Source organism: Strigops habroptila, chromosome 3, assembly GCF_004027225.2.
Source record: "Strigops habroptila isolate Jane chromosome 3, bStrHab1.2.pri, whole genome shotgun sequence".
NCBI classification, from domain to species: Eukaryota; Metazoa; Chordata; class Aves; order Psittaciformes; family Psittacidae; genus Strigops; species Strigops habroptila.
In genome coordinates this window covers 56,401,171-56,427,373 of record NC_044279.2, presented here as the reverse complement: position 1 = coordinate 56,427,373, position 26,203 = coordinate 56,401,171, and the positions used below count along the sequence as shown (strand labels likewise).

Here is a 26,203-nt window from a genome sequence, read left to right as displayed (position 1 = left end):
TAGCTCCAAGACCATGCAAGCCTTGCCCCTATGACTACATCCACTACATTACTTAACAAAAGGGAAAGACAATCATCTTGGTAGAAATGAATGTTGGTTCTTCAGATCATGCTGTCCTGTGCAGAAGCTGCAGTTACGAGGAAAGAAAAAATACTGTTTAAACCTGTTAATAAAAATATATCTTTGCACACATATAGTGGGACCTAAAAATCCCCTTGAGGGTTGTGGCAAACTCATCTCTAGCATTCCTAAAGGTTTGAGTGCTTAGGAAGCGCATTGATATGCTTGTAACAAACTCTGTGGCTTCAGATCCATAAATAAACTTTTGATTAAAAAAAAACCAACCCTGACATGGTAGTTCTATTGTAGGATATCATATTGACACCAGTGTAGGCCATCATCAAGACTGAATCTCAAGATTAGCTGTACTGAACTTCTATGCCTTGATGGGATAACTGATGGCAATTGTAGGTTGCTATTTCTGAGGCCAAGCAATGCAAGAGGATGTAACAGCTGATGTGCTAATAGGAAAAAATAGAAATAATAATAGAAAAAAAAAAATAAAATGGTGAAGCAGAACAATCTTGGGTTTCATTTCAAGCTACATTAGTTGGCACAGATTTTCTGCTGATTATCCTCAGTTGGGACTCATTCAACTTCTTTCTTGTCTCATCTCTTCTCTCTTATCTTGTTCAAATCCCATTTCTTTCACTTGGCCTTCTCAGTAACCTTTCCTGAACTTACTCACATGATTCACACTCTGAATCTTACTCACATGCTGCTTTTGAGTTTGGGAAATTTTCAGCCCACAAATAAAGTTGTGAAGAACTGAAAATAGGGTCTGAGACTTGGAAGTTTCAGGTAATACCAACTAGGCTATGATACCAATCCTACCCAGAGTAAAAAAGATCCCCAGCAGTGTAACTTCATTGCCCGTTAGCAATGTCTGCCTTCAGGGCCTTTTCTTTGGTTTGTTCTTCCTGAAAGTATCTTTTATACATTTTTACATTAATGTATTCTGGGAATATATCTTTTGACCATAAATTCTTAGCAAAGACTACAGCTGACACTGTGTGCTGTGCTGTACACTAGGTTTTTCTAACTTCGAAATTAAGCCTTTTGAAGACTTTGGGCTTCCTATTCTATGTGGCTTACAAAACCATCAGGGAATACACTGCCATGATGCTGCAAGATTGTGCTGATAAAGCTGAACATCAGAGCTTCAAGAAAAAGGTTCACCACGAATTAGGTGTTCTGTAACATATGGTGACAGACCACAATGAAGATAACATGTAACAGGTTAAAACATATACCAAGTTTCTGTAGATAGACGCTTTAGAACAAACCATAACAATTTAAACTAAACCTTAAACTCCCTGTAGAGTTCTTAGGCATTTGTGTGCCCTCATGGTAGCCCTCAGTGGAGATTTTGCTGACCATCCCAGGCTTGCACTGATGAGCACAGGCAATTTTGGCTAGATGGAAAAAGGGATGCATAGGGAAGAGTTACAAGGTTGTTTACAGGGAAATAGTTTTTTGTCTTGTTTGTTTGGTTGTTTTTTTCCTTAGTCTTCAATGAAGAATCTAGTGTGAAGCATCCCTGCCCATGGCAGGGGGGTTGGAACTAGGTGATCGTAAGGTCCTTTCCAACCCAAACCATTCTATGATAATATTTTCCTGTTATCATATAACCTACACTATTCCTGTTTTGTCTGATGTTGCTGTCTCAAACCTCTGTTGCTTTATGCACACATGCATGTCTACTAAAAATTTCCACAGAAAATGCCTACCAGCAAAAAGGCTGTAGAGCTACCTCAGTGTGAACATTAAAGAAAATCTATTCTGTGTCATTTGTTAGACCACTTAATATCAGGTCTATGATATGCACACTCAGAAACCAGTGTATTGGATACTACATCCCAAAAGACTTCATGGTATCTTTTATCACACAACTAAGAACTAGAGAAGATTGTGAATCCAAAGCTAGTGAATCCATTCTTATTTTTGAGGCGGCATTGAATATTACAGCAGAATGTATAGCCTGCAAACAAGAAATTGGAAAACTAAGGTGTTTCCGTTCACAGACTTTCCACATCCATCTTTACTATTATAATTCAGTATTTTAATCTAGCATGTGAGGCAGAAAAAAGCACAAAAATTATTTTGTTTGCTATATAAAAAATCTTTCATGTGTTTACACATATTAAATATATAAATGAATTCAAACAATGAAAAAGTCAAGAGTGTTATGTGCTTTCTTTCTCTAAATCTCACTCTCCTTTCTCTTCTGATAAATGTTACTAATGAAAGTCTGTAGTGTCATGGGAGCTTCCACTTTTGGAAGCTGTTCCAAGCTTGAGAAGCCACTTGCTTGAAGCTTGAGTTTGAGGCTGAAATTCGGAAGTTTGTCATGTTCTCTGTGAAGCTGGCTTTGAACAAAGCCTAGGCACTGAGGGCTGATCTCTGCAGCTACAGAAAATACTGATGCTCCTAGCAGCTCATTTATATCTAGCTTCAATATGTGGTAGCATGGAAACCGTGGTTGCTCCAGCTTTAAATCTCAGTTTACTATAACCATGCTCTTTTGCTTGGATATAGTGATTATTGTCACCTATTGGTTGAAAGAGGAATGAAAAAGTCACTTTTCTGAAAAAATATGCTATAGGGTTAGGTTTACAGGGCTTATACCCTGTGTTTTAGAAATCGAGAACTGGCAGCTTCAACCTACTTGTTGAACGACAGCTGGGATTGTGTTCGCAGTGGGATGCTAGGGAGTCCCCTGCTGAAGCTGGGTTCTGTGGGGGAGACTTGCCACAGATAGTGGATAATTCTTGAACTCCTCAGAAGGGAGTTTTTAGTAGCGGCAGTGATTCTATGCTTGGGTGGAAAATACCTAAGAACGTAGGAGTGAGATCCTATCCCAATTCAGTCAAGGTCAGTGCAAGTTACAAGTTCAGTATGAATTATGGTGGTGATTTCCTTGGACACAGAACCTCACTTTGTGTATGCATGAATGCCATTAAAGCTTTTGTGTGAAATTCTGAAGCCAGAAATAACCAGTTCCTGAAGGCATAGTATCATCTTCCCTGCTCTAGCATTTCTACCAGGTCTTGTTTATTTGGCAATAGTTTTCTAATCTTGCCTAATGGTAGGAAAATTCTTTTGAGGCAGTGTTCAGGCAGCAGAATAAGTTGTGGTTATGTTGGCAGCTTTGTCTCTGCATCTAGGCTTATCCATACTGTTTTGCTTGACAGAAAGATTAAGCAGACATGACAAACTCACATTTGTAACCTTATCTTTGCAGTCAGAAGCTTACAAGTCAAAATAAAAGATAGGTTATTAAGACTTGCAATGGAAAATACTGCAGGAAAAATGAAGAGTTAAAAAAAAGGACATTTTGTGCTTGATTCATCAGCTGTCTTTACAAATAGAGCTTGTACTACTGTATACTGGTGTTCAAGCGCAAGTGATATTATAGCACTCTCATAAATCTTCAGTTTAGTTCTGGGTGTGGTGGCCTCATTGTTTACTCCAACCTGGTGACATCTCATGTATAGATATATAATGATATGTTGCTGTTAAAATAGAAGGAAGGGTGACACTGATATGAACCTGAAAATTAGAAATTTTAAAGTAATTAGTTGTAATGAACTTCACATATTGCATTTCTTATTTCCTCTGACAGCTGATAACTTTTCTCATCTCTTGGGGTTTTTATCACTTAAAAAAAGCTTTTCTCCCTTCTGCAAAAGACCCAAGCAAAGAAACTGGTTATTTACTGGAAAGTCTGTGGAAATATCCAAATATAGAGTGTACCAACTAGGATCCATTGAAAGTGCTGACTAAAATAAAGAAATTGTAAGCTGGGTGAAAAAAAAATCTTACCCTTAATTTCTTATAGTTATCTCTGCTCTCAATTGTACCAACAGTAGATTAAAGTTTTTGTTTTGTTTTGTTTTAAAATCACATAGAAATGTCATTTTAATTATAAGATGTCTTTGAATGGTTAGAAGAGTTTCTTGTTCCAGCCATAAGCCTAGTAGGGCCCAATTATTAGAAATTAAATTAATATAAATTCACCTTTCAGTTTCTTTTTTATTTCTTCTCTCTTTGTTTTTTCCCATCAGTCAGAAAGTGTGAATGAATTGGCTCTAGAGCTAAATGATCCTTATTTGCTCTTTGGATAAGTTACTGAAGATTTAAAGTCAGAAGGTGAGAAAAATTTACACTAATGTTTAAGAAGCCTCATGAAAGCCTACAGATGCCTGACTAAATGTATGAAAAAAGAAAGAGGGGGATCATTGGAAGTCATATACCAAAGACTGGATGCAAAAGCAATAGTACTTTACTCCCAAATGACACTTTTCAACTGAAGCTCATAAAAAGCTCTGCTGTGATACCGTGACTGACACTGAACAGCACACTCCTCCGCGAGGAGTCCTGCTTATTTGCACCAAGTTTTAGCAGGTGGGTGCAGGATGGGTTACAAGTTGAAGGTTTTGGTTCCAGCAGCTGTAGTCGGGGGGAGAGGAACCAAATTTCATTGTAATGCTGGTACCTGTGAAAGTACTTTGAAGCAAAATATATCTCAACGTGAGCTAAGAGTGGCAAGATCTGATTAGGTGGAGAGTGGCAGAGCTGCTTCCTGATTAATCAAGCAGATAACACTTCTTTGAGGCATTGATTCATGAAAACCTTGAACACATAATTCATTTTAGCTTGACTTCTGTTGAGCATATATGTGAGCTGGTGCTTTAAGGCACCATAGCATCCCAGATGCTTTCCGCAGTCTAGGCCTAATATAGCTGTATATTCATTTTATGTTGAGGCATAGCAAGTGTCTTAAAGGGGTGTGTTCTTAATATACAAATAAAAGTAAAGAAAAGGATAAAAAAGTGTGTTTGGAAGGAGGCAGAACATGCTGTCAAGTGCTTTGTTGTGTTGATGGGATTCTCAAAGTGTGCAAGGTTGGGTTTTTTTGGTTTGTTTTCAGTTTTGTTGTTTGGGGTTTTGTGTGTGCATGCTATGTAGTTTTAATTGACCCTCTGAAAGAGTGGAAGGCTTCTTCATCCTGACTCTGGATTCTTTCCAGGGTGTTGTGGTTTAAGCCCAGCCAGTAACTCAGACCCACACAGCCACTTGCTCATGCTTTCCCACTCCCTTAGAAGCATCTAAGCTGCTTCTAGCTTAGTAATACTCATTCCAACTATTTCGTATGGCATTTATTGATTATGGCCAACAGCTAACAAAAAGACAGCATATATATTAATCAGTCTAAAGAAACAGTTTTTTTCTTGCCAACCATGTTGGTAAAGCAAGTGTCATACATAGCCTTTTTACTGTGGTAAGCTGCGTCCACATCCTTGGAAAAGGTAAAATGTCATTCAAGAAAAAACATGCATTTATTTAAAATGCTAAATTCAGATTCTGGCAGTTAGAGGAGGCCTCATCTGACAACTTTTTTTACTTCTGATCATTGCGTTAATAAGTAATTTCTATGTTCTTCTCTGCTATGTGGCCTTGTTGTTTTCCACAGTCAATTTACAGTATCTTTGTCCTCTTGCTTTTTTCTCAAACTCTGCTTTTTCATGTTTATATACTACTCATTAAGTATTTATTAAACATATCAAAGGGAATGTTGATGGAAGGTGCATAATGTTAAGTTGCTGGGTGCACAGGCTTCTCTCTCAGGTCACCTAAAGGGCTTGAGTGCTTGAAAACCTGCCAGTTGTGGGGTTTTTAACCCTGCTGCATTCTTTGATTTAATAGAAAATGTTCTTTCCCTCGATGCCGTGCTTCAATTCAGACCTTCGTTGTAGTAGTACTTTAACCTGAAACAGCACTGTAGACTGTAGTAACACTAAAGACAACTTCAACGTGTAAGTAATATAAAATTTTTATATGTTTTCCATTTATGTGATGTGCTGACAGAGAAGAATAATGAATAAACAGTGTGGGCTTGTTAGATGTTAGCATATGTTTAAGTAAGTGTGTATACAACCGTTCCACTCATATCTTTAGATTTGTGTAGCGGCTAGCATAGATATGTTTGAAAGTTCAAAAACATCTGCATACCAGTGTTGTTAAGTACCTCTGTAGAGCCTTCTTGTGTTTCACGGATATTAATGGGTTAATATGTGTCATTCCTGCAGTGTTACCAGTGTTAGATTTCTTACATGGGAAAGAAGATTTAGTATTTTCCAAACATTAGAAACTTTGATTCTTTCCTAAGATTATTTGCCTGTTTGGGGGTACAGTTAAAGAGAGAAAGGTAATAAACCAGGTGCAATGACAGCAAGTAATTTTACATGACAGGAATTGGCAAGATTTCTTTTGAAGTTGACTTTTGTAGCAGAATCCAGTTAATGATAAGTTATCATTTCAGCTACCATGCTACTGCTGTTGCTTCATTTCTTTTTCTACAATGTTTTACCTGAGAATTACTCTGTAATATGCAAAATTACAGCAAAATATAGACAAATACCTTTGAATAAGGTGATGATGTCTTCAGGGTAGAAGTCTTAATGCTGGGGCAATGGTTCCACAATCATTATTACCAAACATATATACAAGCAGATCAGCCAGCAGCAAAAGTTTGATCCAGACAGTGCAGTGATGCACAATCCCATATCTGTCAATTTAGTCAAAGTATATTGAGGCAGCGGAAAAGCATAATTCCTTGTTCATGTCAGCTTCTGGAGGACAGCAGATACTTGATAACACATAAATCTTTCTGATAAAAAAGTTAACCTGCCAAAATTGTTTGAACAAATTTGAATTCAGAGAATTTGCTTATACTGTGTCATTTCTTTTCCATGTGACCTCATTTTTTCTGATCCAGTGCAGGGAACTTGAAAGTCACACTTAATATATCATTGAACCATGACATGAGACACTCCTCATACAGATTTTAGCTAGTCCTTTTGGAGCTAAACTTCCGTATGCCATACCAGGTAAGAGAATTATACCTCTAAAAGACATGGGCATAGCAAACACAGGACAGGAAGCCTTTTAGCCATATTTCAAACTTCTAAGTTTACCATTAGGTAATTTTTTTTCTTTTTCCCCAGCCTTTGCAATTTAGAATAGAAAGGTTTGCGTCTTCCCCCCTTTTCCATTGCTTCCTCTAGTTCCCATTACTCCATAGTCCTGGCTGGCAAATTTATTATTTTATTCTGTAGTTTTGTATGTACAAGAATTCTTTGTCTTCTTCCACAAACATTATGTATCACCAATTTTGCTCACAAACCCCAGCAAAATAAAGTGTGTATGAGCTGCTAGTGAGTTTTAGTTTGGTGGCAAGATGAGCAAGAAACATTTGAACATTGCCTTTGCAATTCTAACAGCAATAAAACAGTTGAAGAGTTTGAAATGTAAGACTATTTTACAATTTTTCTTTAGTTGTAATTCCAAAGCATCTATAGAAATCTAGCGTTGGATGTGATTTTAAAAATTAAGATTCTGAGAATGGCATGTGCTGATGTGAATAGAGGGGAAATTTGAGGTGGACTGAATATGGAAGGAAGTTGGTTTCAAGGTTAAATTTGAAGTGACTGCTGTTGCTGCTTGATTGTATTGCTGGTATCAAACATGTGAACTGTTCTGGGCCCTCCTAAGACCTTTGGCACAAGCACATCAATGACCAAGTTCTCATCTTAAACACTTACTAGACTGCTTGTAGTAAAACACTACCAGGCTTTATAGTACTAGATTTCCTGCCTTGCATGGTAAGTTATGATAACTTACAAAACAGCCAGGTAGAAAACATTTAATCTTAATACTAGTGTATTAATGGAGAAATAATTGTTTTGGACAACCCAAAACCTAACTGGGTTTTCAGTGCACTGGTTAAGAAACAATCCGGTGCAAATGGAGAAATAGTGGAACAATAGGTGCTGTTATCATAATTTAATTTGATTTTTGAATTGAGATTTATAGCTGAACAAGGGCTATATGTTCACCATATAAAATGACTATTGGAACTTGCCTCCTGTGCTTTGCAGTACTCTTTCATTTTGGTGCAGTTCAGAGATGTGAGAGGTGATGGTGAGCCTCAGTATTGCTACATCTCGACAAGAACTGAAAACATTGTCATGTGTTGCATAATGTAAGAAGAATATTAATTTATTTCAAAACCCCTAATTTATTGCAGCCAGAGGAATCCCCAGTGAATAACTATGCAATTAAAAAAACCTCTTTTTATCGTAATACACAAACCCTTTGTCCAGTAACTTGTCAGATTAATTTAATTAAAAACCACAGTCTTAAAAATATACTTGTCTGCAATTGAGAGTGTGTAATCCCTTGGGATGGAAGTGCTAGTTAAACATGAGTTCAGCCCAACATAATTCTGCCACATTAGCGTGTATTACAGTATATTAATTTAGAGAGCAAGTTCCATACATGAATGATCATTAATGTTTATTATGGTTACATTATAGTAATCTTTGCTTAGTCAATAAACATTTACACTGAACCCAAAAAATGGTGTAGTGTGTCATATTGCAGCCACTTATCCATGTTTGGATAATTTTGTCCTAATGATACAGCAAGCATACATGGCTTTCTGTTAATTGGTTATACATTAGACTCTTTATTTTTCCACGTGCTTGCACTGTGCCACATGAACCAGTGGATGTGATAAGAAAATAGCTGCACTATTTCAGACAACAAAAGAGTATTCCAAAACCTTTTTGCTAGTAATGGGTCAAAATATTCCCTTTACTTTAGTGTTTTAAGAACTGGGAATGGCTGATACATGGAGATATTTATATGCAGTAGGGAAACAATCTTTATTTCACTCTGACATGCTTAATTCTTCCCATAAATAGATTTTTGACTCATTCCAGCAGAGAAGGTACGGCAGAGTGCAGGGAAGAGACTGTGCTTACATATTTCATGGTTGACGAATTGACAATGTGTCACCGATTTCCCAGTAGAGGAGGAAAACTAGTGATGGGAAGTCTAGTAGAACTTGAGGTTCAAAGTGTAACCTGTTCTGTTTACCTACCTGCTCCTACCCTGCAACAGAGGTGATCACAATCACTATAGAGGCAGGCATATTGCAGTATACTTTGAGATTGAACATAGTATATAACCATGGGAAAATGTTTTATTAGGTGAGTGGGGTCTGCATGGCAGCCTGCAGTCCAGTGTTGGCAATCAGAGGAAAGACAGGAATGGATGGAGTTGGGTTTATACCTCACATGGAGGTTGTTCATGGCCCAGGACAACCTGTAAATGACATCCCAGACCACAACATAGGCCCTGCCACAGGAAGAGTGTCATTGCACTGTACGAGGCAGTAACGTTGTACTTTTGAATCTTTTTATCACTCCAGCATCTGTACTATTTCAAGTAATTATGTTCTAAATTTTGTTATACACAAATGTGTAAAACCAACCCAAATGAATACATTGTTTTCTCCCCAGGCTCTCTCTGAGGGGAAAAATAACTGTCCAGCAAAAAATTTCTCATTTCAGAAGTGTGCTACACTCCCTGTTTACCATGCTCCCTGCTGAGAATTCACTTTCTTGCACAGTGTAGCAAACATTGCTTTGTTTGTTTTATATACAACAGAGGTTAGCCTTGAATGAATGCGGTGCTGGTTAAACATTACTCAGTTTATGGCATCAGAAACTGAAGTCTGATTTATTATCAGAACAAGTACAACATAGCATGTAGGCACTTCCTCCCTTCCCTTCAACATTTATAATTCTTTTGTTCTAAACAAGGGGTTAAGATGCTTCAAAATTACATTTATCATCTTTGATAACAGCGCTTACTCTTTCTGTAAAGTTACTGGTCTCTCCTATCTTTGCTGCTGTACATCCACATGGTGAGCACAGTTTGCTTTGTATTCACACTGGTAACTCAGTGATGAAATTTGTTTATTGAGGTTGTTGAGCCATCAAGCTTCACCAAACATGATGACAAATGAAAACGGTTCTTTAGAAAATCACAGTTCTAGTTGCCAGTATAATTTTAAGTACTAAGGGAATACAAACACACACATTTACTCGTTCAGTCGTGTTTCATTAGCAACAAGACAAGACAGAAAAAAGGAGAAACAGAGAACTTGGTAGACAGGAAGACAGGAAAACAATGTTGGGGTGTGTGTTTGTGTAATTAAAGAATAATGCTTTAGTATTTGTTCAAGAGTAAATACCGGGGGAGGAAACAAACAAACAAAGAAAACCCCAAAACAAACAAAAACAAAACAAAGAAAACCCAAACAAACCAGCCGCATGAATGTGGGCTTCTTTCCAAATTAGGTCAATATATACCATCACCAAGTAAATGCTGTTGCCTATTTTCCAAGCACCAAATGGATGAGTAGTAGGAAATTGCTTTCAGAGAAATCAGTGCTGTTTGATCAGTGTGTAACTGGGTATTATATTGCACAGAGACTCACGACAAGGAGACTGTCTTCCTTTCTTTCGAATATTCAAAGCTGTGTCTCAGCCCATTGCAGGAATTAACCTTTGTGTGTGCTGCTTCTCTGATCATTATAGGAAAAGAAGCTCAAAATTCCCCAAACTAATGTGGTACAGAAAGAATAAAGTTTTTGTTTGGATTCTTTTTAAGGCTATATGCATTTAATTTTTATTTTTACTCTTTTAACATAATATTTTTCATTATAGCCTTAAAACCGCGTAAGTTCATATGTTATTTTTGGGACAGAATAGTGATGCTACAGCACAGGGTTATTTTGTATGGAGACGTGTGGTATTAACCATTATAAAATCTTTAATGTTTTTGTTAATTGTGAAAGAACAGTGTTGTCAACTTCACATTTAAGAACCCAAACCATGTTAAAATCAGGTAAATGCGGAGCAGTTGCATGAATATTTCTAGTATTTTCCTTTAAATTCTACCATGGCATTTTTTTGTGTTAAGTGACCTGGAAATCAATTTATATAGATGCAATTAAGAGTAGTGATTATGCTTTGAAAGTTGATTGAGATATCCATACATAGTTGGATAACCTTTTGTAAACTTGTATCGAACTTTTCAAAATAGTAGTTTTCTAATTGTAAATATTAATTTACCAACCTGTCTGTCATCATCCTTCTTTTCTAAAAAAAAGTCATTGAATTATTTTTTCATTTGCAAATGAATTTTTTATGCAAAATTTGGTAAAAAAAAATGTTTTGACATTGCAGAGAAAAGTGGCCAGTTTTAGGAATTTGTGTATATTTATCTTTACTGCGCCAATATCAGTGGACCTTATTACAGTAGTAAAATCAATTTGGGATTAGAGCCCAAATGGAAAAAATTAATAAAATCAAAGCTGTTAAAATTTTTCTGAATTTCAGCATTCAATGACACTTACCTATATTGACATGTGGAGGTAACACTAGAATATTTACTTTCCCAGGCTTTGCAGAACTTTGTTTTGAAAAGAGTATTTCAATTCTGTCAGTCTTGATGTCTACTTGCTATGCAGGGTCCAGCTGATTTTCACCAACATATTGCCAACAAGGAATGGTAGGTCAAGAAAGAATATGAAAATAAATTGTATCTAATAAATTGTATCAAATACCTGAAAGCAACTGCTAATGATGAATACTGACTTTGTGTTTGGGTAGACATTGTATAGGAAATACACTGAGGAAAAAATACTATTTAGTGCCGACAACCTATGGGAAGAAAAGGACGACGTTTTGAATAAACTTTTCACAAGTACATTACGCACTCAGCTCATGTGTTGCTGTGTTTATAAATTCCATAGCAAAGTTTCTGCAGTATTATAAATAATAAAATAATCTTCTGAAACCACTTTACCTGGTTTTGTAGACATTACCCCTTAGCACATACTGGGTTTACACAGAATTCTCATCCTATCAAAATGTAAATTGCAGACTGATGTTACATAGTGAGCTGTGTCACACTTTTAAAAAGTAACAAAGAATATCAGTGGAAGGCAAGAACGTTGGAGGGGGGAGGAGGGAAGAGAAGCCACACTTTTTAAATTTGAAGAAGAACATATCTGACAGTTGAGTGAACAAAAAGAATAGGCATCAAATATGTCTGTGCCTTGACAAATGTTGGGAGGAATCCCTTGCCTTTGTTTGGACTATCCGTAAATGCGAGTTCATTATCAAGCAGTTCTGTGTGTGTGACTGCCTTCGTTTTCAATAAAGTAATGCTCTTTTAGGGATGTCAGTAAGTAATAACCTTGCCTGTGGAGAGATATAGACTATGGTATTTTGTAAAATACTTCTGAATTTCTATTATTAATAAAAGGCTTGTAGTTCGGCTCTTTTGGGGCTTTTTTTTACTGTCTATTTGGCAGTGTGAGGTGGGGGAAGGCACTAAATCTGACAGTTTACTAGAAACAGTGATACGTGGCATGGAACACTATTAAGGAGATTATGTTATCTCCTAGGAACAGAGAATGCTGTGGTCAACGGGAAATCAATTTCCGAGGGTGCTACAATAAATTTGTCTTGTAACTGGAAACTTTCTAATTGCAGCCCCAAGGGAACAGTAAGCTGAAAACCAGGCAGATGGTTTCTTCCTTTTCCCTTTTTCCTTGATTCCACCTAAATTATTTCTAGCTTCCTAGTAACTTTGTGTTAAATGTTTGCAAATGTTTTAACCCTACCATAGTTGCTCTCACTTGTACAGTAACTTTGCTGTACAGAAGCCAGATGTTTTTCAGTAGGTTTTCAGAGAGATTTAAATCTGTCCTCTTTAGGTAGAGCCACTACTTCTAACTATAGTGGTAGCAATTAGTGTGAAGGAGAAATTGGTTTTCATTCCATGCTATACAGGAGGACTGTATCTTTTTTCTTTTTATTTTAGTTGGGGACTCAAGGAGATGGCTTTTTTCCCTGTTCCATCGATTCATCGAGACTTTCACTACTCACATCATCTGAAAAGCATTCCAGTGTCAAAGATATTGCCTAGTTTTTATGACTTCTGATTTTATTTATGATTTACGGTTAAAATTCAATAGCATGGAAAGTCCTGGTGTAAATAGGTACTTTAGAAGGAAGGTAGAGCCCCATTTCCTTATAAGAGATTTGGGAAATATTTGGTTGGGGTGAAGGCTGTGAAGATCAGATATATCGAACATTGGCTTTCTTGGTTCTGAAAGTTTGGCTGAATGTAGGTGGAAGCCTATGAAAAATAAACTGTAAAATGTAGCAGAAAAGTAAGTCACAAAGAGGTTATTGTGGTCACGTTCCAGCTTCGGCACAGAGCAGAAAGGCCTGCTTGAAATGCTTGGTGGGGTTGGAGGCTAAGAGATGTGAATTCTAGCAGGAGATGTAGGTTGAATTCAGAACCCCTTGAAAATATCTCAATAGTGCTGTTTAACATTTTTGTTGGCAACATGGACAGTGGGATTGAGTGCACCCTCAGCAAGTTTGCTAATGACACTAAGCTGTGTGATGCGGTTGACACCTTGAAGGGAAGGGGTACCATCCAGAGGGACCTTGACAGGCTGGAGAGGTGGACCAATGCCAGCCTCATGAGGTTCAACAAAGTGGAGCGCAAGGTTGCTTAGTGAGAAGTCGCGTAATTTTCTCTTCTGAACTTAACAGGACTTTTCCTTCTGTATGTGCTTTTAAATTGAGAGTTTCATGTAAAAAGATATAACATTCTCATCAGGAAACAAATAAGATTGTTATAAAACAGTTGGTGTTTAAAAATCTTCAAAGTGATAGAACCATGTTCGTATTTTATCTGCAATGCAGCAAGTTATGGAAATGCATGGTTGCCTTTGGTGATAATTACTATGAGTATCAGATATGTGAAGTGTTTTGAAAATTTGTGGAAAACCTTCCTTAGCCATTAGAAGGTCTTTTAAATATTAGGATGGTTAGTAGGCGCTTATTTTACTGTTATACTTGGGAGTTGTAGTCATATACTAGGATGCAGATTTGTTTTGCCTGTGTAAACAGATACCCAAAGGACAGACTTTGCATTAGCTGGTTAGAGCCTGGCTTTGCTTCACACACGTAGTACCTGTGATTGCTCAAATGACTAATTCCTCCTCAGGAAAACATATACTTTTAATTGAATAGACATTTACTTGTTTTGTCAATGCACATTTTATTTCTAGAAAACTACTTATAGATCCCTTTTTTGGCTGAGGGGAAAAAAAAAAAACAAAGGATGGTGTCTGGCTTTGAGGCTTGCGGGTCTAGAATAAACCTACTTAAGCTTTGCGATGTGCAGGGTGGGCAGCACCAAGCAGGCAAACTGTCTGGTCTTTTTTTGGTCCAAAATAATTTCCCAGTTTCAGGGCTTTGAAGGAGCAATACAGAAATCTAACCTCTTGGCAGAGAAGAACGTGCATGTGTATGTCTTTTTGACAACTAAGCCATGAATTTGCTGTTTTCCTTTTATTTAATGCATTTAGATGAAAACAAACTGGTATAAAGTAGGGATGTTAAATTAACAGGAGAGTTATAAAAGCTCGGTTTCTTTCTTACCTCCACACCTGAGTCTCGGTTTTTAATTTAAGGGAAGCACTCATTTTGCTTTTTGGAGCAGCTGCTTGGGGAAACAGATCTCCTGAATTGTATTCTTTACTTCAGATGCTCACTTTGGGTGTGTTACTTAGTATTCTGTTTACAAAGCACTCCACAGTGTTTGACAAAAAGCAGTCATTACGCACAGGAACTGCTGGTTTTTTCAGATTGTTTATGTGTTAATGCTCACTTGAAATTTTCATGAAGCTTTTTCATGTGAGATGTGAGGTATAGAACATTTCCTGTAATAAAACTTAAAACTGCTATAGAATAAGTGACTTTGGTGTGAGGGTATGGAGTATATGTATCTTCTTCATCAGAGAAACAAAACTAAGAAAAAAATTAAGGCTTAGTTGTTTCTGGAATTAATCTGCAATATTGAGATTTATGATTAAAAATGTGTAATATGTAAGTATTTTGAAGAACAACTACCCTGAAATAAAAACAGGTTAATTTGTTGAGTTGTTACCATACAACTTTCTTTCTCAAAGCTATTCTTTCTTTGGACTGCTGTTTTAAAATATTTTTATAATATTCTATGTTGTAAAAAGATGGTGGCCAGGTGCTGATGAGCTGGTTCCTTAACAATAATTGGACAGAAAGGTTTCTGGGGTGTTTCTTTTTGTTTTCTTTGTATATTTGCAAAGTGGGTAAAATATGCCGCATTGTGATAACAGCTGCTATTGTTTATTTCTGTAGGGTTGACCCAAGGACCTTTTCATCCTGCAAGAATCAGTTAGCGAGATCTGCATAGTCGTGTTCCTGAGGGGAAAGATGTCAGAGATTGACTATGAGAAGCTAGCTGAAATAGGTAAATATTTTTTTATTATACTTCAAATGGCATCTGTGTAGAGTTACAGGTAATTTAATAGAGGATCTTCAGTAAGCGAGAGGCTTCACCTGTATTTTGTAATACTTCTTGAAGCAATCCAATATGAGTTACAGCCACTGTACTGATGTGTACCCCACTAAAGCCATTAGGGTTGAAGGTTAGTTTAATACATTCAGCTTTTATGAATTATTGGTAGATGTTCCTACTGCAATTCTAGGCTATTGGAATATCACCATCATCACATATTGTGGTACAAATGGGAGTCATTACTCCAAACAGACAAGTGTTGAATGAACATAGATATTGCTGTATTGCATGTTATCTCCAAAGGTGTTAGTTGAGCTGAGCAATATGACTATAGCATTAGCAGCCTCATAATTTTGAAAGATCAGCATCTCTTTTTTTTTTTTTAATTGTGAGTTTTTGAGGATGCCAGGCTGAACCCTGGAACAAGAATCTTCCAGATCTTGCCCCCCTGTTCCCACTCGCCCCAGACCTCAGCCTCCCTTTCATTTCTCACCTTAGCTCTGATTCCTCCATGTCATGACTTTCAGGAGCAGCTGGCTGGCCTTTTAACTTTTAGGGCCTGACTCAAAATCCATTGAAAGCAATTTTCCCCTCAGCCTTGGCAAGCCCTGGATCAGGCCCCTCATGTTGTCTCCCAACCTGGGTTAAGCAGCAATAACAGTGTTAAGTAGTAACAGATGATCCTCTGCTACAGCTTATGGAGCAGGGCAATAAACTCCTCTATCATGTGCAAGAGGAAAATGGAGCAAAGGTCTCCACCAATTTGGAACAATGAGTCTTCTATTTGTATTTGTGTTTATTACAAAACATCTATTGAGCTCCAGTCCTCTTGTACACACATTAAGAAAAAAGAAAGGGGGGGGAGGGGGAGGGGAAGGAGAAAAAGAATATACAAAGAATTATTTTACTAGATTAGGGTTAACTAGCTTTTTGGTAGATATGATTACTACTGGGACTTCTTTAGCCTCTACGAATAAGTGCAGTACAAACGGGCATGCGTATTTACTTTGCTTCTCTGGTTCTTTGGAACATCTCAAAGCCAGATAGCTTGATATCTATACTTTTTTACAAATCCTTACCCCTGCTTTTTGGAAACCTGTCTTTTTTTTTATGCATAGTACAAAATAATTTTTTACAGAAGGATTTACCTCTGCCTCTCTGTACCAGAGGCTGTAGTTAACATATTGGTTGTTTCTGTTGTATTTACCTTGAATATACATTTTGCTTTTAATAAAGCATGTTAAGTTTCAGTGGATTATGGTAAGTTAATGGTTCACAGCTCCTGCTTCATGTCCCCACAGACTAGCATTTTCTACTTCTTTTCCTTGCAGCATTTTGCATCTTTTTATTACTTTAGGTGGTGACAGTGCTCAGACATGAAAAAAAAATTAAACAAACCAAATCAAAAATGTAATACACAAAACACTGTTTTCTTTGTTCTGAGTTTTAACAAGACTTAAATATTCTAAAATGGAAAAAATCATGACATTCATATACTACAGTATATTTGTATTATTCTTTCCAGCTCTTGGGTCAAAAACATTCTTTAGAGTAAAATACTGCTTTTCCAGTTAAGGTTAGAGTACATATGATACACTTCTAAAGGGTAGAAAAATACACATTTTGGAGATAATAATAAAAATTTAAACTTTTGTGTGTGTACAAGGAGGAATCTGATGGTTTATTTCTAAAGGCAGATTTGTTTTCCTATGGGACTGCTGATTTATTTTCTGAGGCTTTAATGTGAATTCAGACATAAAGAAATGTAAAAGTAGTATATATGTTCCTGAATCCTATTTGTCGTTGAGAAGCCCAGCCACTAGTGGTGTTTTTCTTCCTTGTGAAATGCTTTTTTAGTACAAATAATGTTAGAAATAAAAATGAGACAATAAAGCTTTCATGTGCCTGTTTATAGGCTAGAAGGATACTGAGAAACTGATTGGAAAGCATTCTGAAATATTTACTAAGAGTTTTTCCTCTAGCATTTATTAGGTACTGGCACATAAATCTGGCTGAAATCAATACTTAATATGTTCTCTCTGCCCTAGTGTGTCTTGCATGGTGGTCAAGGCATATGAAATATGCAGATGATCAGAAGGCGAAATATTCTTAAGTTGTTTTTAAAGTGGCACTAATAATGTTATAGATAAAACTGTTAATTCTACCTTATTAAAATTTGCATGATAAAAAGAGATGGATGACGTACAGGGAATGATGCACCTTATCAGAATTTTCTTTTTTATGTGTACCTTTTCTTCTTTTAAGCCACCAAGACACTTGCGTGCTAGTGTGTCAATTTAATGTTATTCCTCTCAGGTTCTAGAAAACATTCACATGAATAGTGTAGAAGCATTATTGACAGTAACTATCTCCAAGTCTGTGTTCATTTGGATAGGTACTTAGGACCAGCTCTTTCTGAAGCTTATAACAGTTTGGAAAAAACTTGGGGAAAAAAATAAAATGGAACCAAAAAAAACCTGGAACAGGATCAGTTGACCTTGTGTTGCTTATTTCAGTACAGACTGGATTTTAATTCTAGGATATAGTCCAGAATCTACTGAAGTTGGGGGAAGGATGCCTGTTCAGTTTTACTGCGCTTTTGAGCAGGCTTTTATACCTTTGCTTGGCCTCTGGCTGGAGTATGTGCCGAGTGGACATGTGGCTGCATTGCCCTATTGCAAGTTCAGGAAGTTAAAGGATTTCAAGGAAACAGTGGATTTGTGGGGAGATGAGATGGAGATTTGTTTGCAACTTGCTACCTTTATGCAAAGTAATGAGTCTGCTCTCTGAGAGCGTTCACGCAGGGTGTTATTGTGGAGTAGCTGTCAATGCTCATGGTAGCATACTGAAACTTCGACTTCTCCACTTGGGCAACCTAGAAATAAAAGACAAGCTGTAGATGGATACAAAGATAGATTGTGGGAGTATAGAAAATTATGAGAAAACTCTACCAGTTGTAAATAACAAGGTCACAGCATGCCAGCTGTCCAGTCATTGTTGAGATTTTTGAGCATAACAGTAGATACTAATCTTAAGGAGGACATGAAGATAGCTTTGAAGTATTGAAGGGTTGCTTTTCCCACACATGAGAAAGGGTAAAAGACAAGAAACTGATTTGAAGCCACAACAAAGAGTGATAAATGACTATGTTTTTGTCAGACTGAGCTACAGCTCAACCCTTAAATAATGTATTGGAGGCAAAAGTTTTTCTCTGTTCATTAGGACTTAAACATTCTTGCTTGCTCCTTTAGAACTGCAGAAAGATGAAGCAGAAGATACACAGTCAGAACAGGAAGAAACATTTATGCCTCCACCACTTGAGGATCCTGAGCTAAATATCAATCACCCCTACTATGATGTTGCAAGACATGGCATTATCCAGTTAGGAGGTATGTTTGGAAAATACTATGACTTTAACTTACTACACGCCTTACCACATTTTTCTTACTGTACTCCTCAAGGTGATGCATAAGAATCATGTTGATGCCTTCAACCTTCATCCTGAAAAGCAGCTGAATAGTGATATATGAACTCAGTGCTTTTCTACGGATGAATTATAAGCCAAATATTTGAGCTTCATTTTGCTTTAAAATATAACTATAGCAATATATTATAATCTAAGGCCTAGCCGTGGTTGTAACATCTATATTTATTTGTGATAAGCTGTTTTGTTTTCTGAATAACCTGAAGTGTTGTGTAGTCACATGTAATCATTTTTCTAGTCTGCCCTGGAAAGGATGTGCAACCAAAGAGATAGGGGTTACTGTATGAAAACTAACAAAAGGCAGAAAGAAAACTGTTGACATGAATGTTAACTGCATTTATCATCTGACTTTCTGTTGTGACATGGAGAGAAGCTATGGGTACATAGCATGTTTGACTATTGGATCATTCAATGTTTACAGTTATTTATTTTTAAAACAGTCTGGCAGCGTATAAGACATGCAGGCATGTTTAAGATATAAAAGCACTTCTTTACAGTATGCATAGCATATTTTTTTCCTTTGGGCTCATTTTTGGCACCAATGTGTTTGTTAAAGTAGCATTAATAATCACAATCCTGAACTAAAGAAATCTATACAATGAGAAACAAATAGCAGTATTTAACACTGTTCATCCTAATGAAGTCTAGGATTGTGCTGTGCTTGTTTTTTGCACCTCATACTTCAGTGAGCCTAGATTATGATTTTTCAGGAAAATTATGGACTTGGGTTATATGTAGGTACCTTCCTGAATTCAAGCTGTAAACAGGATGTCATTCACGTGAATCCACTTTAGCAAAACCTCTAGTGAGCTATGAGTGACTAGGGGAGTGAAATCTGTGGTAATTTGGCTTCTGACTGACAATGGGAGGAGAATTTTACCCATAGTAACTTCTCTTCTGGAAGCTTGTTATACATGGATAATACTTACCTTTTCCCTTCTTCAAAACTAACCACCTAACATAAGACTCAAATTCATAAACAAGGGAATAACAGATTCACAGTCTTGTGATTCAAAAGCTTCCACCTGCTAACCCACTAGGATGTTTCTCACACAAGCAACAGTTTTGGGATGGGGAAAATACTAAGATAAAGAAGTTATAATGAAACCCTTGAAATCAAACTGACAAAGCATGAAATACATGTGTTAACTGACACACTGGATACACCAGAGTCACTATAACTGTCCACCTAAGAATCTCTTCCATCTGCTGTATCGTGCAGTGCACCATGATCTTTAAAAGAGAGATTCAAACCTTTTTTGATCCTGCTAGTGTATTCAATATCAAATCGCGATGGGCCATGTATTTACTGCTTCAGTTTTAACCATGAACAACTATTTTACAAATGTTTGTTGTTGCTTCTCATTCTTCACTCACTTAAAGCTGCTGTGGAAGTCATAAGCAGCTGTTATTTGGTGTTGTTAATCCTAAAAGGTCCTTTAGTGTTTATTTTCCTTGGAGGAGCCTTCGTGATTTTTGTAGCTATGGGCAGAGCTACCAGGTGATGAGCTGAAAACCCATAAGTCTGTACTTAGACAAAGCTCCTCTTCTTCACCCTTTCAGACTGGGGAAAAAAGGGACAAGTTGGCAATCTTAGTAAGTTCTCCTTGTCTGATCAATAAGACATTCCCTTTATTTAAAAATAAAGAAGTAAAAGTTTATTTATTACCAAGTCAAACAGATCATGTAACTTTTGTAGTCTCAGAAGGACTCTGTCATTTGACTTGGAAGAGTTAAAGTGGTGGGGGAACTAAAAAAAGGGGGATATTTTGGAATGAGAAAAATGAAATACACTGGGGCAGTTCGCCTTAAATATTCATGCTCTTACTGCTGGTAAAACAGAGAACATGTGGTAGAGTCAGAATTATAACCAGCCTGCCTTTTCCTGAGTAGTCCCACCTGGCTTCATCTCATGCATATATCTTATGCCTGTGTTAGAAAATAGGAATGTGCTTCAGTATGGTGGAGTGAAAGCCACAGTGTTTTTTAAAGAGACCTACCTGTACCTTCCATAGTTTCATCTTGAAACTTGCTCTGTATCAGCGTTTGCTTGAAATAAAATCCAAATGTAAGGTATGCTCCTGGCTTAAATTCGCCATCACAAATGGAGGTATTCACAAGATGAATACCAAGAGGCTGAAATGTTGGATTATCTCTGATGGCTTTGTACTCAATTGCAGTCTCTTGCAGGGAAGTAAGTCCCCTAGCCACTGTTTATTCTCAAAAAAGAGTGACTTTAACTGCCATTTCAGTCAGAAATATATGATGGGGTTTTGCAAATCTACTGGACAGTTTAAATGCAAAGCACAGACCAGAAGCATGCTCCAGACAGCAGTCTGCACCCTCTAAAGCAGCTCTGATGGTGGGATGTAAAAGGAGAACACAGAGGTGTGCATAAGAATTCAGGTCATGGGGAAGGTGAAATATGATCTGAAGATGCTTCACCTCCACAAAATGAGACTTCTCCATCCCCACTGTGAACTGGTGTGGAGTAAAGTTTGAATGTTGTCTGGATTTAGATTCAAGTGAGGGAAGGATGAACTCTTCAGATCTCCATTACATCTTGGAAGAAGCCAGTCGCTTTTGAAACAAAGAATTTTAAATTATTTTTACCTACTTTATAATGGTTTTAATCTCTTTGAATAAGGCGAAGTATAATTTCAGTGTTTGGAATGGCTGTTTTAAAGCAATTCTGAAAGCTGTTACTTCGCTTTCAATTCTGTGATTGAAAGACAATGAGATTTATTTTCTTAAATAATTGAAGAAAAAGAATGAATTTAGGTGAAAATATTTGCATTAATTTATCCATCTCTTACAGCTATCTAGTTTCCAACAGTTGAGTAAAAAAAAACCAAACCTAAAATATCTTCTTGCTTCTCACAAATTAAAATGATTTATAGCTGTTTTCCATAACAATAGCTTTGAGTATATGCAAAGGAGATTTTTTGAGCTGTATTCAACCAGTGTGAAAATACAATTAATTAAATAAGAATAGAGGACATTTTAAAAAGATGTAAGCTTTAATAATTGTATATTAATTACAGAATGATTTGTGTCATAAATACCAGTGTGCAACTGGCTAAGCATATGTAAATGCAACAGTGCTACAGTGCTGGTTCTTTGTATTTCTATTTTGAAAGAGAAATTTCAATCTGTTACTTTAAAAGAAACTTTAGATTACTTTTCTTTGTGGCAAAAAGGAAGGGACTTATAAGCATATGTGGTGCATCATGCTTCCTTATTTTCTGTAGTTTGCCTTCTGAATATTTGCGGAAAGATAATGGGAAGAGTGCATTTTTCAGAGAGGCTGAATGTTTTCTGCTTCCATCTAAAAGTGTTTAGTGACATTAGATATTGGGTGACATTGTGGAATAAAATAATATGAAACTACGTTTTTGATCCGAGAGCAAAACAGCAAGGAGAAAAGCTGAAATTGCACTTCTTTTTTTGCTTGGTTCCCTGTAGATAAGAGGCATCTTTCAGTTCTAACTGAGTAAGTCCAATTAGTAGGGAAATGAGGGTTTTGTGGAATAAAATACTCAATGTTGATTTAAAATCGGCATGCTTCCAGTTATACTCTCATTTGAATGCGCAGATAACTGCCACTCCCCTTTTTACCCTTCAAACTGCACTTCCACATATTTGGGTAAAAATTCTATTCTCAAAGTCATGGGATTCAGACTACGTCAGACTGGGAAGCAAATGCGATGGACATTTCCCAGGGTGCTCAGCCACAGCCCTTCTGATGGAGGGCAATGGAAGCTTCCTTCTGTTTTGATCAGCACTTCATATGTCATGTTAAAATTCGATGGTTTTCAAAACATTATTGATACCTGTGAAGAAAGAACAGCCTCTTTGTTTTCATAAGCCACCGTCACTAATTGGAAACTGGCACTGTGTTATGTAGTTTTTAATGAAGTTGAGGTTCTTGGTCATCTTTTCTGGTTTGCACTTTTGTGTGGGAGAATGAGGTGCTCTGCTCTGCTGGTAATTTTGAGAAAGTTTCTCTGCCTCCCATATTTCCCATTATTGAAACTAGGCAATTATGTTTGTTTATGTTCTAAGTGTGTATCTGTTTACAGTCTTTTATAAAGCTGGTTATTTTTTTCTGGCTTTTGATTCAAGTAGTCGAATATGACCACCAGTAGCAATTAATGGCTCATTTAGTACTTTAACTGGAGATCTTTCTTAGATTTATTTTGCTGGTGAAAATTATCGTCTCTAACACTATTCTACAGTGCATTTTAACAGCAATTTTTTCACACATAAGTAATGATTTAAAGAATAAACTTTTATTAGTTTTTTAATTTAATTTTAGTACATCATTTGTATTAATGCATGTCACATTGTAATGCCTTTGTAACTACTCTGAGAATATCAAATAAGACACTTTAAAGTAACTTCAGGTAATAAATTATAGTCTGTGTAAGAACAATATGCAGACATACCTGAGTACATACAATTGTAATGTTGTGCACCTTCTTACTTTAGTGGTGCTCAAGCACCTTATTTAACCCTGGAGCCAGAATTTATTTTTTAATATGAAACAGGTCTTGTGGGATGAAAAAACACCTTTGAGAGAATAAAAATAAGCAGTCAGCCAAAAAAAGAACAGGAAGAAAAAAACAGCCAACAGAGAAAGCTATGTTTTGGAAGTCCAAACTATAGGACTAAAGTGATAATTATAAAAATTCAAGCTGAGTTAGATCTTTAAAGGATGTTAAAGCAAATATCAGAAGGTTCTTTGGTTGTATAAATAAAAGAAGAGAGAAGTGATTTTCTGTGAAACAAGAGTGGGATGGCTATCAGACATAAACCAGCTATAGCTGTCAAACTAAATTAATACTTCATCTTGGTTTTCAGTAAAGACAATGATGTTGATGTTATTAGGAAATCTTTTTAAGTCCTGTATGTGATGTTCATCTGCAATTTATTATCTAACTCTTGCCACCTGTGTTTAGGAAAGATTCATTCAGATCAGAGCAGGGTAGAGAATAGCAAGGTCAGGGAAGAGATAGGTGATCTAACTTGTTTCCGAGCGGTAAAATTAAGGCTGGGAGGAGATATGATTATTGTCTGGAGCGCCCTGTGGGATGGTAAATAGTACACTCAGCTGCTTCAGCTGAGTGATGTCATTGTCACATGAACAACTTTGTACAATTTTGCAGTAACTTTTAGACTGGAATTGTGAAAACAGGTTGCCAGTGGTAAAAGCAGTGAGCAAAATGAGCAAGAAGCAGAAAGAACTAACTAGTTTTTTAGGTAAAGCTCAACAAATCAATTGAAGGGTTATGTGGTGTGGTTTCTGGTGATGACAGGCTTGGAATTACTAACGCAGAATGAATTATACCAAGAATGTCTCAAATATTAATTCAGATTAAACATTTGCAGGGATGTTTCTATACTGCTTTTAAAGGAATGGTATCTTTCATGTAGATATATGTTAAAATCTTAACACATCAGAGCCTTCAGTGCCAATTTACCTTCGGTATGAGCATGATTTAACCTCTGCACCTGACTTACCAGAAAGCCAAACTTGGGTGTGGGGTGGGCATGACATGAACACCAACCTTGTCTGTATAGACAGTGTGCAGTGTGGGTGAAGCTGTCATGAGTCAAAGAGTAAATGAACTGGAGTGCAGCAATATATGCTTTGTCAGAGGAACTAAGGTCACTTTGTCAGAGGACCTAAGGAACAGGTTATGCAAAGCATACTTGTATGCCTTGCTTGTTGTGTTTTAAATGTGGGCTGAATGTAGCAGTGCTTCTGGAAGACAGTATCTAAGAAAGCTTAAGTTGGGTTAAAAAAAATCTAGCTCAGAAATGTGACAAAGCAGATGCCCAAAGTGCTTGTAGGCAGAGTGGTATTCTGGTAAATTTCAGAAATAAAGCATGAAGAGTTTGAAAACAGGTCACTTACAAGACTACTAGAGAAAGCAAACCTGTTATATTCCACAACTGAATGCTGCAGGAAGGCTTAAGTTTCTACTGTCAGGAGTTGAGCCCTGCCAACCGCCTTCAAACATGACTTTCTCAGCTTAGCTTCGTCATTTTCCCAGCAACTGCTTCATTTCCTTGCAGCGGTGGCCAAATTGCTTTCTGTAGGCAATGTGATTTGACAGTGAAGGTTCGCAGTATGTTTTGAGTAACGATGGGCAATAGAGGTAGTCCCAAGTATCAGAAGATACAAGCCATTCTTCAGATCAGTGAGGTCCAACTGCATAAGTAAATGAGTGTTGTCTTTACTAATTGTTTTGTTCACTAGGTGATGACAATTCTGGAAGGAAGGTGATTACCTTCAGTTGCTGCCGTATGCCCCCCTCCCATCAGCTCAATCACACCAGATTACTGGAGTAAGTTTCTCTCAGTCTCCTGTGTGGACTACTTTGCATTTTATATGCGAACTCCTATTAACTTGTTTCCAGGTGAATGAGCTTTCAGGCAGGAGAAGCGGGAGGCAAGAAGTGAAATGAAAATAGGATGTAAGACCTACTAGTGTTAATGTTAAGTGAATGAAATGTAGATGAAACTGCCAGAGTTACTTCACCTGGAATCTTGGCTAGCAGAAGCAATTCATTGTGTACTGAAATTAACTTGTCGTCTTGATTTTTTTAATGAATTCTGATTATATTTTAAAAATTGAATTAATGATGAAGACCAAAGAAAAAGCAATTCTAGTATTTTAGTGTTCCATACATATGTTCTCATGAATAGCAGTGTTTGCCTTAATTTGTTATACTTTATCTCCTAACTCACTCAGCAAGATCATTGTTTAGTTATTTACATCTGAGTAATTTTCCTTTTTTATAAAGATCTGCATTATGTACAGTATATTATGCTTAACCATTTTATATGTATCTCACTTTGTAATGTTTGTTTTTTTGCGTTAGAAGAGGTTGTAAATATGTAAAATTGCAACATTCTTCCATATACACTTGCTGAAGCAAGGTACCAGGACATGTTTTTGCCTTGTAGTTTGTCACTACATGGAGATCTGTTCTGCCATGAGAGTCCTGCCCTCGTTAAGTGTTTTAAAACTATTTGGACTTCTTGTGCAGCCTTCATTGCCAAAATATTTGAGCACCTTTCAGCTGTCAGTACCCTCTACCACTGGAAAGGACTGTTGCTGTTGCCTTTTCAGAAACAGAAAGAGATTAGAAAACAGGTTACTTCAGAAATGTGTTTGAGACCATGTTCTAAATTTTTATGCTCTTCACAGCTAGGATATTTCCACAGCGTTAAGTCAACGCTCTCCTTGTAGCATAGAGGGAATGTTAGCCCCTAGGAGGAAGAACCATTCCAGTCAGCCCATCACCTGGAGGAGCTACCTGCAGTGATTAATAGGAAATGCCAAAGAAATGAGTGTGACAAACC

The 26,203-nt window shown here is 36.9% G+C and overlaps 1 protein-coding gene across 3 annotated transcripts in view; it reads left to right on the top strand.

The window, feature by feature from the left end:
* ARHGAP8 (Rho GTPase activating protein 8) overlaps nucleotides 1-26,203 on the top strand; it is a 71,062-nt gene that overhangs the window by 5,028 nt on the left and 39,831 nt on the right. For all 3 annotated transcript variants that reach the window (XM_030479025.1, XM_030479023.1, XM_030479024.1), the window contains exons 2-4: nucleotides 15,186-15,297; nucleotides 18,597-18,734; nucleotides 25,095-25,182. In XM_030479025.1, the coding sequence (XP_030334885.1) occupies nucleotides 15,261-15,297; nucleotides 18,597-18,734; nucleotides 25,095-25,182 (263 nt within the window). In that variant the 5' untranslated portion in view covers nucleotides 15,186-15,260. The remainder of the gene's footprint in view (nucleotides 1-15,185; nucleotides 15,298-18,596; nucleotides 18,735-25,094; nucleotides 25,183-26,203) is intronic.